Here is a 17,037-nt window from a genome sequence, read left to right as displayed (position 1 = left end):
ACACATTAGTCAATACATGTGCGCGCATTGGAGCAACAACCGTCAGTTTTTTAGCAACAGTTAGGTTGGAAGCACAGTTGACCTCCGCATTTTATGCAAATCTCAAGAAGATTGCACGAAGGCCACGGTGCGCGCACGCATATTTTCTGCACAGTTAAACCAGAAACCTGCAGAATTATATGTGATTCACAGGCGGCTCCTTAAGTCAGATTTGATGGAAATAAATGTTAGGGTTCATTGCGCATATAGTAATCGCTGCGCACAGCGATGATTGGAAGACGTTTAAACACACACAAACAAACAGTGGGGAAATAGTTTAACTCATTAACACTTACAAACCTCTTGATGTACAGCATGGTGCAAATACATCTCAGGCGCCACAAAATAAATAATAACAGGAAGTCCAAATACTACTGTGCCAAAATTACGCACACATTTTATAGCATATGCGTAACAACAGCAGTATAGTCAGACATTTAAATGTGCTAAAGAATGTTGAAAACATTATCTGCAGCATTTTCCTTGCCCCACCTTAATTGTAAATGCAGATGAACGTGTGTGAAAACAGCCATATAAAACACCTCACGGTGTGCTAGTGCAAATACAGAATGGTTGATTTTGGATGCGACAAAGACAGAAGGAAAGCATGAATCACTAGAAGCACATTCAGCATGGCCAAGTCCAAAACTACTGGCTTTGACCGTCTGTGCTGGCGGTTATGTCCACCAAGCATTCACCACCCGCTGCACCCAAATCAGTTTGTGGCACGCGGGCAGCCATTTCTGCAGTGTTTAGGCCCCCGTTTTTCTACGTCCGGGATGGAGATAAAACACTGGTAAGCGGATACCAACGTGTCTACAAGCCTCTCTTAGTATCCTTGTAAGCCTTTGTGATTATTATCCTTATTATTATAATATTATATTATTTATGCATTTGGTGTAAAATAGAAGAAATCAGAATATAAGTTAAAAATAAACAGGTACGTCATCGTTTTTTCAGGCCTATTCCGTATTGGACACTCAACAGTTGTATTTGGAAGGTTTTGCTCCTCCAGTAGAAGTGTAGCTCTTTTTTTGAAGGCCACTATTTTATTTAGAGGACAAGTAGATTCTTCACTGCTTGGAGCTTGAAGGTCACACGCAATGTGGAAGCAGCTCCATGGCGGCTGTTGGAGTTTATTGTTATTGGGGGTAAAATCAGCTCTGTGCCTCTCTGTATTCTGCCTGAACCACATTTCAGTTTGAAACCCTGCAGGCGGTTAACAACACGAAAAAACAAAGTTTGGATTAATTCACCAGAAATAGGGGGAAATTTGGAGACATTTGAGAACACGCGACCACCTCTGACGCATGGCGTAAAGATCGCATAGAGGCCTATATCAGCTATTGTCGAAAATCCATAGTTAAATGTTAAAGAATAATGGCGTGTGAAATAAAATACTGCAGTTCTTGTTACAGATAAAGTTCAGCAGACCTGTTGCTTTTTTGTCAGTCTGAGTCACTGTTTTTCGTTGTAACATCTATTTTCTCATTTTGACTGTTATTATTTTAACCTAATGACATTTTGAGTTCAATGTTGTTGGTATTTTTGTAGTTTTATTACATTTACTTTATTTTATTATACGATCCGCTTTGCACCTTCAGAGTGACATATTGCTGATAATACAAATTTGAACATTTAGTTACATTTAAATGTACGCTTATCAAAAAAAAATATCGATTTTCATAACAGGGTTTCACATCTCATATTTCACTGCCATTACATACCAATTTGGATTTAAGTAAATGTATTACCGAAAGTGTTTTGTCGTGCGTATTCTGTAAGTCTGAACAAATCATCTCCACAACTAAATAGAAGAAATTACCTGATAAATAAAACACATTGTATTTAAACTGTTACGGGAAGTTAATCCCCATATCTTCAAAAAGAAGTAGCTTTGTTTAAATATTTTGTGAAGTAGCAATGCACAGCCTACTAACTTGACCTTAACTTTGTGATGGCGCCCCTGCAATTTTAAGCTATATGACGCTGTCTGGCTGTGTTTGGCAGTAAAGCAATAAAACAACAAAAAGTGAAGGAAACGTTGCCTATCGGCCGCATAGAAGACTCAGAGTAGCCGGTCAAAAAAGCCCGAGCAATAAAAGCTAATAGTAGGTGAAACATGTTGTGTGGGAGGGACTTTAAGCCGAGGAAAGACAGACAGTTTAAACACAACAGGCCTGCAGCAAATGAGTGTATGAATGTAGTCTGTGTGCAAAATAGAACACTGGACATGTAGTCAGGTTACGCCAATAAATTAAACATTTGGTTCCAAGATATCTAAAAAAAAAAAAAAAAAAAAAAAAGTAGGAAAATATCAAATGCATATCAGCCACTAATGGAAAAGCCATGTCTTCACATTTCATTACAAATTATAGGTTTGAAAGATGGCCGCAGTGTTGTGTCCTGCAGAGAAATATAGTTGCAGTGCTGATGACGTGTTGATGATGTAATCGGATGGTGCATCAATAGATTCACACTCGTGTCGAGTCTCGTGCGTATAATGCTTGCTTGTTGCAGCCAGGGCCTTTTGAACCACACTGACAACTTGTGACCTTGTAGTGTTAAACTTTGTAAATCCACAACTGCAGGGTCCAAGGAAATACAGAAAATTATCCTATTTGAACTGCCCATAGAGAACACACTTTGGCGAAAAACAGCTCCTAATACGCACACATGAAGCTGTTTGGGCGTCTACGAGCATCTTGCCATCACCGAGAAATTAAACTATGCATATATGGCTTCAAATCCGTTTGTTCACAGCCGCAGTAACCTCACGCTGACATGGAGGTTTTGGCCTGTTGGTGTGAAATGCTGCTGCTGGGTTTTACATTTACTCTGAGAAGGAATTGCGCGTTTGACTAGACAAGATACAAAGTAGAAATAGAGAATGAACACTAATTCAGGTTAAAAAAAACTGACGTTAAAAAGCCAGTGAAATAATCATTTTAAAGTAAACTTTAAGGTGGATGTTTGTGACGGGGTATGTCTCAAGCAGCATGCAGGACGGATGTAAAGATGGCTGTGATGTATTTTAAAATTTCTCTCCTTGAAGCAAAGATTTAAGCTGATTTCAAACTAGAAAACCTTCAATCGAGAAAAGTGGTACAGCTGTCTGTATTCATCCTGAGATCTCATGGTTGATCACAAGTCATAATTATTCAGATTCATTTAGCTATAGGCATCAACAGCCTGCACACACATTTCTCTTTGCGCTGCAGGCAGCCAACAAAACATGCAGGTCTCCTCTACATTTGTATAAATTCTGTAAATTATAGTTAAATGTTTCTAAATAACCAAAAAATACATTTAACATGTTTGACGTTATGAAATAAGACACAAACTGTTAGCAGGTGACTAAACGAACAAGAATAGAGCAATGATATAAACCTGGAGCACACTGGATAAAATAGCCATTCAGTATAATATAATCCATGGATAACATGATTCAAAATATTCTTAATAAATGACTCCTCGTTTATTTTTAAAGTGTTTTATTTTCATTTAGATATCTGCAGTCTGCGTTAATTTTGCAAAATCTCATGTCCGTGCGTAAAATGATGCTGCTGGTCTGTTACGTAGACTATTCTCACGTTCATATATTACATGCTTTTTTGGAATGATTCATAAATGACTTAAACTTCAAGCAAAATATTACTTTATTTATAATGTAGGGACATGGTCGACTGGGCAAGAGTAACTTATATTAATGCAACCATGGGGTTGTGCGTAAACTCAGGTCTGTATGGCACCAAGGATTCAACATTATTTAAAACTTCTAATTGAATCTGAAGATTACAATAAGAATGTTCAAAACCCACCACTTTACATGTCTAACAGGCATTACGTTAAATATCAGTACGTCACTAAACTTGTCACTTTCCGCCGCAGTCCCACTTCAAACATGGACGCGGCCCAAAAAAAATCTACAATTATCTTTAATCAGATTCACAATTAATGTAGGGAAATATGGGAATTTAATTAAAAACATTAATTAGAAATAGGCATGCAATCATATAGCTTTCAATTCGGACTTTTTCCATGTTTCATGTATCCGTAAACATGAACTTGACGGTTTGCTTCTACATCAGGCCTATACTACATGCGCAGGCCATCATACAAAGTCCATTACATCATACAGAACCACAATCCTGTTATTATAGGGCGATATTTGAGGTTGATAAGAGCAGTGATGCTAAAATATAAAATTGTTTTACGTAGCTATAGGAGCCGAATTGGAGCAGGTCTTAAAGCGGCAGTGCGCATTTGGAGACTCTCAAAAGCCATTATTATCATACATGGCTGTCATTTTTTTTTACAAGCATCAATATCATTGAACTTGGGATAAAACTGTAAATCTGTAATGCGACAGGAATAGAAACATTCTATACACATCTATAAATACAAGTCCATCCCATAAACAGGAGTGGTGTGTGTTGTGCTGCATCGTTCATAGTAAACAGCATATTTCTTTGGTCATGATCAAGTCCAAAGGTCAGTAGGCAGAGAAAACGTGCTCGCGCATCATCAGTCGTTTCTTCTTCATCCTCCGATTCTGAAACCAGATTTTCACCTGTTGGTCGCTCAGGTCAAGTCTCTCCGACAGATCCTTGCGTTTCTGTCTGTTAATGAATTCATTCATCAGAAACTCATTTTCAAGTTCAGCCAGCTGAAGTTTCGTGTAGGGCTTCCTCTTCTTTCTGGTTTTCACTTGAGATGAGCACCATGGGGCACCTGGAGGGACAACCTAGGTTTACACTTCACATTAACACCAACTGCAACAGCACTTAACTAAACTGGAGCAAATTAAAAGCTCTTTACTTTCTCATATCTTTGAAAATGGATTAATTCAACAACTACAGTATGTAGAGGAAAATATGGCTCATATAAGAAACTTTAGACACTGAGCATCAAGCCTATAAGGACATTGTAGGAGTATTAAAATAACAAGCATGCCACTTGAGATATAAACTGGCCATAAAGTAGTCCCAGGCAGACCTGTGTGGACTCCTGTAAGCTATAAAATCTCCATATAACCCAATCCTTGTATCCTTTTATAATGATGTGGCAGCCAAAGAGAATCTGAATAAAATAAGACAACGAAAGGAAAGGGTCCAATTCTAATCCATGTTTTGTCATAATGGATCTAATAAAAGGAGGAATACTGTTCGCTGGAGCAACAAAATAAGGCCGTTAAACAGGCTACATCACCTTCTGCAAATGTCGTCCTGGTGCACGTGTGACTGGCTGATGGCTGAGCGTGATTCTGCTCCTGTTTGGGGCCGTTTAGTGAACCTGCAGAATCCGGATCAAGCTGAGTCCGGCTGTTGAGGTCCGAGTACCCGCGCTCTGTGACGGCCCCGTGCTCTCCTGCGTAAACTTCAGCCAGCCTTCCTGCCTCCCCCGTCTTCTGGATTGCGCTCTGAAAGCATCGAGCCGACTCCTCCAAATGCGCCTTGACATGGCCACTGCTGGAGTTTGTATTTATAGACACAGAGTTGGATAAAAACGGCGGACAGTATCCCCCAAAGGCGCGGTTCTGTGCTGGTGTCGGTGGCGGTGGTACTGCAGATCCAGCTCCACACGAACTTGGGGAAGTCCACGGCAGCGTGCACACCTCTCTCCTATTGTAAGGAATCTGATGCAGGCCGGGTAAGTGGGCTCCATTACCCCGCAGGTTGGAGAAATAGAGCGACTCAGGAGGAGCGAAATTCAACAAAGAACCAACATAGCCCGGATTTAAAGGATTCCGCTCGCACATTTCCATTGAGCTTCCCACAAACGCGTCCTGCAAAGCCTCTTAGCAACTCCTGAAGAATAACGGGTTAGTAATTGTTGATTTGTTAATACAGCGTCACGTGATATGCTAAATATGTTGTTCCGCCCCACCCTTGCTGCCAATACTGCACAGCAAAATACTCCAGGAGGAAATATTTTGGTACTGGGTGGGTGGGGGGTAGTTTAAGTCTGAACATCCGTTTAGTGAGGGATACTGAAGAATATTTGGATTATTTCATATATATTGGTAGGGTCTTTTATTTTGAAAGTTCAATGTTTATCTTTTGGGGTATTGTGCTGACATGAACAGCCAGGTGATTCTACTTTTAAGACTATGTGGTCTGTAAAACAAAGATGGGGACTGACATTCACCATAGGAGAGCCTAGACGATACATGCTGCATTCAAAGACACAAGGAAAGACGTATACTGATAAATATAATTGATAAGATAGGAAAATATAATTATGGATTAAAAAAATATATATATAATATATAGAGAATGGATGTGATATACACCTTATCAAACTTTTCTTCTTTCATTTCGTATCTCGAGCATTTCATTGTTTGGCAGGAATGTGTTGAAAACCCTTGCTTGTGTTTACCACCTGCCGGTTTCTATGGAGTTCTGATTTTATCACATTTGTGTATCTAAATAAACTTCGACTCCTAGTGCAGTTGAGGTTTACAGTGTGTTCCTAAAAATGAATTGTATTATTTTCTAGGGTGAAGAAACTGTGCATTACAACAGTTAGGATTCTGCATGGCATCCCTGCGGTATAGTCGTGCAGCCCAAAGGTGGAACATATTTTACATGAGTTAAAGTGTTGATGTCATACCTGTGAGAATACTCTACAATTACAAGTCATGCGTTCAAAATCTTACTCAAGTCAAAGTAAATATCAGCAAATTTGACTGTTGCTACTTTTTGCTCAAGAAATGCCTCCTTTGGTATTTTAGAAGAAGTTGTTTAGTGAATAATATGACTGAACTGATGTGGACGTAGCATTTTACTGTGCTGATGTTCTGATTTTAAATAGGCCCTAACTTTACGTACTGTGTGGTTCCATGTTTATTTTTATCATATGGTTGTAGCCTAACCTTCATATGAGAAGCAAGTATCTCTTTAAAAAATATCTACTTTTCTACTTGTCTATTTTACTGTAGCCTATATTTTTTAGTTATTCAAGTTTTGTTTTTATATTCTATTTGGAGAACTCCCAACATTCTTGGTCTTCAGTCTATAATAAAAAAAACTTGATCTTCAATTTGTAGATACATTGGTGTGTTTTTTTTTTTTTTTTGGCTGGTTCAGCTGTTGGGGAAAATGTTGTATAAAATATCTGCCTGAGATGAAGCCCGTAGTGGAGTGAGCTAAAGGCTAATATTGTCACTGAACAAAATACAAAAACCTAAAGTACAAACACCTTACTTTCTATCAACCTCTTCCAAATAAACTTTAAGATCTGTGGAATGATTTAAGTCCCACCTCTAAACATACTTTGACATGCTGGCTTTTGAGTCATAATTAGGTTGCTTGTATTTCTATCAAATGTAATATTGTCACCCTTTGTATTGTTCAATTATTTTCTTTATCGTTCATTTGATTGTTAGTATTTTGTGTGGGCATGTGTGTATGTGTGTGTGTGTGTGTGTGTGTGTGTGTGTGTGTGTGTGTGTGTGTGTGTGTGTGTGTGTGTGAGTTTTCGGTGAGGTTGTTTTAATATTGTATTGCTCTTTGGTGCACTTCGGTCGGCTGTTGCTGTTTTTAAATGTGCTTTACAGCATGAATACATTTGATTGATTGATTTGATTGAATACACTTAACTCTAGAAAATATTTCACTTTTTTTAACCTTCATGTTTTGAATTATAAATGCGTTCAGCGGAGGTGTTTCATTTACTGTCAGTTTGTTCTGTGTTGTCCTAAAACAATGTAGCACTGTACACTCTCCTGCCATGGGGACTGAGCTGAGTCCAGATCTATAACTGAGTTTATATTATAATTCATTTCACCTTTAACGTTCAGAATACTTTCATTAGTATGTATGTAAATCTAGGATACATTTAATCACAAGCTTACTACTTCTGTGCTATCCTTGGAAATCATTTTGGCATAGAATATAAAATATCAACTTAAACTTTAATTACACTGTAGAACTTTACCCACAACAAAGTTGATCCAAAGTGCTTTAACAACAAAGAAACGGTGAAAACAAAATCTAACGAAGAAAATTAAAATAGAAAAGACAAAAATCAAGAGTGATGAGAGGGTTAAAAATATGATGTAGGCCTATACAATAGCACTAATAAGAACAATAATAATAAGAACAATGGCGATATAGGATTTTAGGAAAGGATTTAAAGTGAAGTTAGGGACAGTTCAAATATGAATCCACTCTGTGAGATTCGCGTGTTGCGTGTTGTTATAGGTTATAGTGGAGATGTTTTAGGGTTTAATTTGATTAAATCAAATATCTCTGTAACCTCAAGGATTATCGCTGAAACAGACAATTGTATTTACAAAATATTTCCAAAAAATGGTAAGATGGGTTTCTTTGTCAAACAGACATTTATTTTATTAGTGAAAAACTTAAACATAACTGACTTATTCAATTGATCTGTTTAAAGCGTGTGAACCAGGCAAGTCTTTTAAAATCTATTTATTAGCAGTCTTATCATGTGAGCAGTTGCGGCAGTAATCCAATAGATGGCAGTATAAATCCATACATTGCCTTTGTCCTGCTGCAGTCGTTGCTCTTTTCATCCGTCGACACTTTCTGAAATTAAACATTAGCTCCTGTTTCAGGCATCACCAGAGAAATGGAGATCCACTGTGTTGGTTGAATAAAATATATAAAAACAATAATGTTAATAAAAACTGTAACTGTGTCAACACATTTTTGTTGCGAATGACTTTTCAGAGAAGGAGAACAAGCAGCTGGTTAAACTGCTCATAGAGACACCCGTTTAAGATAAACCACGTAGAACATTATTAAGAACTTATGTTTGGTGTTAAAATAAAATTATCTTAAGATACAAAAATACAACAATCACAAAAATCACATTTTACTCAACATGCTGCATTTATTTTCAATTTAGACGCAAATAAAGCACAAAAAACATTTTCCATTCTCAGTCTGGGTCTGCTTCCCCGATTTCTTTTAAAGTAGACTATTGTGTCCTTTGTCGGATTCATGTTTCAAAGCTTTAGAGGTCATCTATATTCAGGTTTACGTACATAAAGAAAGAAAACAAACGTGCCTGAATTACACGTGGGTATTTCGTTGTTTCTAGTTTTAACCAAACGTGAGCTAAATTAATTGAATAGTAAACAAAGAGTCTTAGAATTCATTTTAACTTATCAATTATAGTAGAACTACTGAAGGTAAAAAAAAAAAACGAGCCTATAGAAAGTTTAAAAAATAATCTGTCAATAATGTGTCCTAGCTGAGGCCAGTGTTCTAATTGTATCTGTTTTTTAAGGATGTATTACTCAAAGCTTGCATTGTTTATCTAAGTGAGCATGGTTACGTTCCACATTAACATTAGAGAACAGCTTTGGCCTGCTGAACACATGAGGCCTACTGCTTGTCTTCGGAGTGATCAAGTTTGTATTGGGAAATAACAGACCTGCGTTTCGTTGTGTAAAGACAGACAGGTTAAATCCGTATGTCGCAATGTCGGAAGGGCTCCTGTGATGACAAAAATCAGAGCAGTTTTAGTGTTGTCTTTTAGTGCCGTTTACAGCTCTGCGTCCTTCAGGTTTAGGGTGTGAAGAGCCAAACTGAGGAGCTGATGTCTGGAAGGTTTCCTTTGAAGGAAGCTCTCCGCCGTCTATTGTCCTTGGTCATAAACTTGCTGCTTCCCTCGTTCAAGTTCCCTGACTGAGAAATGTTGCCCGGAATCCTCCAAGTGTTGAAAAATGTACTCTGTCCGGAGACGGCTGGTAGTAAAACTGAATATTATGTAATCGATATATAATGTGGGTTTAGGCTACATATTTACATTTTCTTCATTTACAATAGTAAACAGTTTTTACAAAGGAACAGTATGAGATTATATTTTTTTGACCTGTGTCCATTTGGTTCTTCAGTGGGCATTAAATCCCTCATTTCCTCAAAGTATTGGACCGTATCCAAATTGCCCCTTCAGAAGAACAATATTGTGAAGGCTATATTCAGCTATTTCTCAGACATGGACTCTAGTCTGAGTTCAGTTTGACAACATTTCAAAACTTTTTTTTCGGACCAAGGAAGAAATGGGACTCGGAAATAGCATTTTGAAACTGAATTAACTATAAACATATCTGGTAGAACACGCGATATCTGGAGGATTAAAAGCCAGACATTTCAATACATTTATATTGTATATTGTGACATTTATAAATTAGAGATGGATCTGGACAGACTTTCAACAGAAAAAAACAGGTAAAGCTTTGATTTTATCCACTCGATAATGTTGGTTAGATATAAAGTTAAAACCTTCTGATTATTAACCAGACGGAAACAACATAACTGGAGGTTGTATTGGCTAATCTTTTTAAGTAAATTTGACAGAAAGACGCTGAGAGACGTCATCACCATTCATGTTTTAGAAGTACCACAAAGTTAGATTTCACAATATTGTGCATGTTTTGTTTTTTTTTTAAATAGACTTACCAAATAAAATGTGTTTAAAAAACAAACAAACAAATGAGATAAAAATCAAAAAGGCCCTTATCTCAAATCAGTCGAGCATGATTTACATGATGATGAGTTACATTTAGTGCTAAAAGCAGGAAGAGTTTCAGCCGCTACAGCAACAAATGAGAAAGTGATGTAGGCTATATGAAGCGTAAAAATAGGGTTAAAAAACTATCTCCAACATGTAGGCTATGTAAAAAAAAAGTGCACAGAATTAAGAAAAAATTAAAGGAACTATACGAGTTAAAACTCAACAGGTATCAGGTAAACATTACCCAAACAGGTAGCCATATGCATGAACTTTATGCCTGTGTTTATGAATTGTAATCCGGGATCACGACTCAGCACTTTATCTGTAAACCAATCTGCACATTGTAATTGAGGTTTTCTCTTTACCTCATTTTTAGCAAACTGTCTCTTTATCAAGTAATGTGTATTATGACGTGTGGTGTGCTGCTACCCTCTTGGCCAGGTCATCCTTGTGAAAGAGATCTGGATCTCAATGGGTTAATTACCTGGTTAAATACAATAAAATAAAACTGTTATTACTGTCGAATGACAAACGGACATATTTGCAGCTGAAGACATTATATAACTATGAAGGCTATTGGACCTGAGCAAAATAACCATGAGACAAACACGTTTAAAGAAACTGCAGAGATGGGCACACTTTGTTTGTCTTATCGGTGAATTTTAAAACGAGTATCAATTGTTTTTGTTGTTGTAGTAGATAATGGACGCAAAGTTCCTTCTGTTTATGTTTTATTTTGTCTGGACATGAAAAACTGTGTTCAGGAAGCTAACTTCTTTGTAGCAGATTTCAACTGCAAAGTGCAGGAGAAAATCGTCTGTGTTCAGATTTAGGCAACGACAAGTAAAACGAAAGAAAAATCAATTTGATATAATCCATAAACTGCCCATCTGAGATGTTTTAAACGTTTATTTTAACTGCAATAATCAGATGTTGACTTTTAGAAGGTTAGGGTGACAGCTTGGTCCATGTCCTGTAATTTATTGGTTTGGTTGCATTTACAAAAAGTCGCCGCTAGATGGCCCTCTTAATCAAGGAAAGAAGTCTGACATGAGCAAAGGCAGAATGGTCACTTCTCTGACATCCAAAAGCTAAAGCGTTAAGTATTTGAATGATGTTACAATTCACTTAGCAGACGATTTTATCCAAAGCTATACGTACATCAGAGAGTAAGTCCAACAATAATCCATTCATTACCACCGCTGAAGCAGCGGGACCACTGCGGGTTAAGTGTCTTACCCAAGGACACATCGACATGTTGCAAAAAGGTGATGATTCTACCAACTGAGCCACACATTGGCTCATATTTTTTACATAGTGCTTTTGATCCACAGCTCATTAGAGACACATGGAAAACAAGATTCAAAATGTTTTTGTGGCTACTCTCATTTTGGAGACAGGAGTTCTTGGTGTTGTTTAAAGAATCTCCACATGTCCCTTATACCTGTCATTTAATAAAGGCAGGTCCTACATGATTGTTGTATGGTTTGAGGCTGCTTTGAACTTCCATCTGATGGAGATTTTGGCGCCCCCTGTGGACAAAACTGGCTAACTTACTTCTTACTGTGGCCACTTACATACTGCCAGTTCAAGTCCCGATAATTTAGGCCCTGTAACCCCTGTCTGTGATGTGTCATGCAAAAAGGCGGGAATGGTGGGGCAAAGATAGACATAAAGGGGTGAATTGGAGGCAATGTAAAATGTAGGAGCTGGCAAGACAGAGCAGAACTAGTTTGTCTGTGGATTTCATGCTGTATGTTTGCAAGCCATGCCTCTTGCCCTTTCTGAAACACCATTACACATTGAAATCACACAATGGGACACTACAGGGCTATTATACTGTCATGAATAATGAATAAGTCAAGTGAACTTGTTCCGGCGCTGTTGCAGAAATTGCAATTTAAAAAACCCTTATGAAACTTTGGCTAGAAAAAAAGTAAATAACAGATCTTTGGTTCTTCAGCTTTAAATGGATGCATCAGAATCCAACCAGGTAACAGGCATTAAGAATAACTAAACAGAAAGTATTTCTGATGCATGCTGAGTTGAACTGAAATCATCTTGGCCATTCATGTGTTTGACATAACATGTACGTAAAGGGGCCGGACTAGACTATCTCTCCGCCCGATTCAGTTTACAGAATACAGATAGTTTAGATACAAAATGTCTAACATATGAACTTAGGGCAGGGTGATATATCCATTTTATCAGTATAACAGGTTTGTGGAAAATCGAGACTTTCAAAAATGAAACTTGAGATTCACTCTTTAATTTACTTTGTGATCCTATTGGGCTCTATAGTTCACGTCCTCTCCCCTGGTTTACTTCCTGCAGAGGGGCCCCAGGTATGTGCAACCAAGCCACAAGTATTTTGCTGACGTTGCTCTGCCTCATCTGTACTTATGATGTAATCATACCCTCAGGTCATCAGGTGAAGTACCCAGAATCAGATCCATGTCCAGAGAGGGGGTCTTTAGTTACTGTGGTCCTTCTCTATGGAACAAACTCCCTGCTGACCTAAGGTGTGTGTGTGTGTGTGTGTGTGTGTGTGTGTGTGTGTGTGTGTGTGTGTGTATGATCCCTTTTGTGGTAACTGATGTTTGCTTTGTCGTGTGTATGAATTATTAATGACTGTGGAAACACTTTCTTTCTTTTGTATGCTGTGTTTTGATTTTGTTTTTAACCTCAATGTAAAGCACATTGAGCTTATTTGTAATGAAATGTGATATATAAATAAAATTGTTTTTTCTAATCTGAAACTGCCTAGTGCACTTTTAAAGACAGCATGATGGAATTTTGGTGTGGAAAAAACTTCTGCATCATCAATGATCAGTTTCTACTTAACTACTTAATTCCCCTTCCTTATTGAAGTGTAAATAGTGAACATTTTTAAATTACATCTGTTCTTTTAACTTCCTGTATCTGATCTTTTATGCATTACATGAACTCATGTTTATGTAATGTGTGATATCAGTGTTGATATCAATATTATCAATTTATATTAATAGATTAAGTTTTACAGAATGGAATTGATTCTGCAGAAACAAAATATTTAAATATTCTTAGTCATACGCTGACATTGAATATTCTGTTAGAATAACAAACAGTTGTTTCTGTTCAGCCTGCAGGCCATGCATCATCTAAATCTGTCTTGTAATTATATATTTCTTTGGCACTTTCTGCCCCAAGTATGTAATGGTAAGGTATTCCTCCTCATTTGAAAGACTTTCAAATCTCTGCCAGTCGATTTCGAGACCAAGAATCACAAAAAAAATACATTCCAGTAGCGGTTCCCAAACTTTTTCTTCCAGGCCCCCCTTATGAAGTATATTTCTAAGCCCACCTACCCCCACCCCTCAGAGCACATATTGACATACACTAATCAAAATCAGTCAGTCATGGTCTTTGCTAACAAATTCCTAATTCTTTAGAATGTACATTGGCTGCAAAAACGACAGATTAGCAGTCCAGTGACAAACAGAAACAACCGCAAAGCCACTTTTAAACAGGAAGCTATTTGAAGTGATACCGCAACATGAAACTTCCACATTTGTGACGTCTGCTTTAGAATAATTACCAGCTTTATGTTTACCTGGAAGTATTCTCAAACTTTGCCACACTTTGCCGACAGTGAAAAAAAAATGTGCATTTTGTTAAGACCTGTCACAACTCCATGCCCACCCAGGGGCCCCTCACTGCATTACATCATACCTGGTGGATGATCACAAGTTATAATAATGACTTGTTTAGGTGCATTCAACAGAGCTTTCAAACAGCATGGTAAATCGTATAATTATAAACTACAGGGGAAAAAAAATCAATTAACAGCTATCTTAAGCATGGGAAATAAGGGAAATGCTGTACACATCTTTTTAAAGAAACCTTTACACTGACATGTACTGTGGCAGGATTTGAACAATCTATGTCATTTCTAGAAGTCCTCATGAGCATTACCTTTTATCACATCTTAGAATACCATCTCTTTAAGTAGTATTTTATTCTTTTATTTTATTACTGGCAATAAATGTCAGGAAGCTGGAAGGAGTCCCAGGGTGAAGGGAACCAAGTGGCAGCCACCATGGCTAACAGTAGAAGACCTGTGATTTAAGTTGCAGTACCTATAAAGGCCACTAGATGCTGCATTACCCCAAACTTCTCACTGGACGTTCATTCTCTGATCTATTAGATATATTAGAAGACCCACGTCTTCTAATATGCATCCAATTGTCGTTTTGCAGAGAGGACATTTTGACAAATTAAAAAAAGCTCCTTTGACACAAATTGTTTGATAGTTTTAAGATAAATTAAAAGACTCCTGTGCCTACTTGGTAAACACAGAGGTGATACTTTTAATTTGGTTTCTTAGTTAGAGAGCACTTATCAGCACTGGCTGGGTGTTTTCAGGATGAAAATCAACTGAAATCCAGACAGTTTATACCTTTAACTTGCTAATATGAGCTGCAATCTTTCAAACCTTTATCCTCAGTAGAGATTTTATTTGCTGAAAACAACTGTGGGGGTGCAGGATATTAAAGGATCACATTCAAGTTCTCTTTGTTGCCATTGTTTGATTGACAGCTACGGTAACTTATCTTGTATTGTTAACAGCCTGTAACAGCTTAATTTATGAAACAAATATCTAATATATCTCCCTGTTTTCATCATCATTACAGTTGTTCATGTTAATATTAGACTGATCAGGCTATTACTTACTTTATCCTTCTCCTTGCTGCAACTCCCTCTATCCCACTTTCAGAGCCCAGCACATGTACAGATGGCTGTTCAACATGAGTCAGGTTTAGTTTTTCCTTGCCACTGTATCTTTGCTAAATGTTGCTTAGTGCTGTGCTAAGAATGGAGTCATGTCTTTGTGGATAATTGAACAAAGAGTAAGGTATTTTACCTGCTCTTTAATGTCTTGAGATAACATTTGCTGATTGATTGATTAAATAAATAAACACATTAGTTCTTATGCAAACTTCCACTATGGCTGCTGTAGGAAAACCATGTTGGGAAAACATACTGGATGTTATCACTCCAAATGTACCCAGCTTTTACACTTCCTTTTTATCAACGTGCAGTTTTCGTTTAAGTAGCCACTTCCTTGTCTCAGTGTGTTGTGTTTGTGGCCGATCACTTAGAAACTAACAGGAGCAGACATGAAAACCACATTTACAGAGATGTTAATTTATCTGACTTGTCAATATATAAACCAGTAGATTGAACAGTATGTTATGGAGAATCATTGGTCATTAGGAGAGGCCTTTTGAGTGTTTATCAAATGACTTTAAATACAATAAAATTTAGTTGAATGGTTTTATCAATACACAGATTAAAAAATATAAAATTTACGATCTTGCAAAAAGCCTACAATGACAATATTGGAAATGTACCCCGTACCCACCCACACATTTTTTTAATTTACACATATCTCACTGTGCACCTCATCTACTTCTTGCAGGGTAAACACTCTGCATGAAGTCATGAAACATTGTGCGATATAGGATGTTTTGCATTGAATTGTCAAACTTTATCTTTTCTCTAGACTCCAGATGTTCTATGAGCAAAGAGAGTCAGAGCTGTTGAGTCCAACACTCTCACTGAAGAGAGCCACTAGGAAAAATCTGCTCCAGGAATCAGCCACTGAAGAGCTTGAATGCCACTTCAAGTCCTCATAGAAGATTTGAAGGCAGAATGTAAATTTGGTACAAAGGTGGGGTGGGTTTATGAAGGTGGGGCTATACTAAAGGGATGAGAGTACATGGCAGTGTCTGTGACATCAGTAACACATTTTCATTATAAGAACAAAAGCTTTATTATTGCTTACTTAATATTTACTGCTTCAGGTACTGACATTTTTTTAACCCAAAATTCAAACAAAAGTACAAGACAATGGTCATAGGGAGATGAAAAGGACGTAAACCTGTGAATTAAAGACAATTATATCAGAATATTTGAGTTTGTCTACATGCTGACTGAAGAAAAATGCAAACCACACCATAAGATTCATCAGCTGCACAATGACTCCAGTACATGTCTGCTAATTATACAACTGTATTAAATGTAAATTCTTAAACCTACAAGGAGGTGATTTCATTTTCTCATTTAGAAAGAGAAAAAAAATGCTCAAAGAGGCCATTTACTTTGTTTAAATGAAAATCTGTAAATTGGTCTGATCCTGCAAGTTGTCAAACAGTTCTCCTATACAATAATGAAACATGACTTTAAAGAACTCAGTGTTTTAGACAAGTGACTAAGTGGGCAGAACAGATTAGCTGCATGCAGTGGGTTGATATTAAGGCTTAGCTTTTTTCCAACTCAGTCAAATATTTTGTGCTATCGGAGCATTGGGCAGACACACTGCTTTGATTTAGATCACATTCTCAATCCATTTATGAATAAATCTGCTCCACATGTTTATTTTGCCCTGTAGCAGCATCCAGCCCTTCTCAAAGGCGTTTTTGTAGCCAATTTGATATAGCTATTGTCATTATATATTTATTAATA

The 17,037-nt window shown here is 37.3% G+C and overlaps 1 protein-coding gene across 1 annotated transcript; it reads right to left on the bottom strand.

The window, feature by feature from the left end:
• Positions 1-3,516: 3,516 nt before the first annotated feature.
• On the bottom strand, positions 3,517-5,954 carry hoxd12a (homeobox D12a). The gene is made up of 2 exons (XM_020634539.2): positions 5,251-5,954; positions 3,517-4,773 (listed from the first exon to the last, which is right to left on the bottom strand). The coding sequence occupies exons 1-2, from the start codon at positions 5,804-5,806 to the stop codon at positions 4,535-4,537; spliced, it is 795 nt and encodes a 264-aa protein (XP_020490195.1). The 5' UTR covers positions 5,807-5,954; the 3' UTR covers positions 3,517-4,534.
• Between the last annotated feature and the right edge of the window lie 11,083 nt (positions 5,955-17,037).

This window comes from Labrus bergylta, chromosome 13 (assembly GCF_963930695.1).
Source record: "Labrus bergylta chromosome 13, fLabBer1.1, whole genome shotgun sequence".
Classification (NCBI taxonomy): Eukaryota; Metazoa; Chordata; class Actinopteri; order Labriformes; family Labridae; genus Labrus; species Labrus bergylta.
Note: the sequence above shows the minus strand (reverse complement) of the source record. Positions and strands in the feature narration are given on the sequence as shown.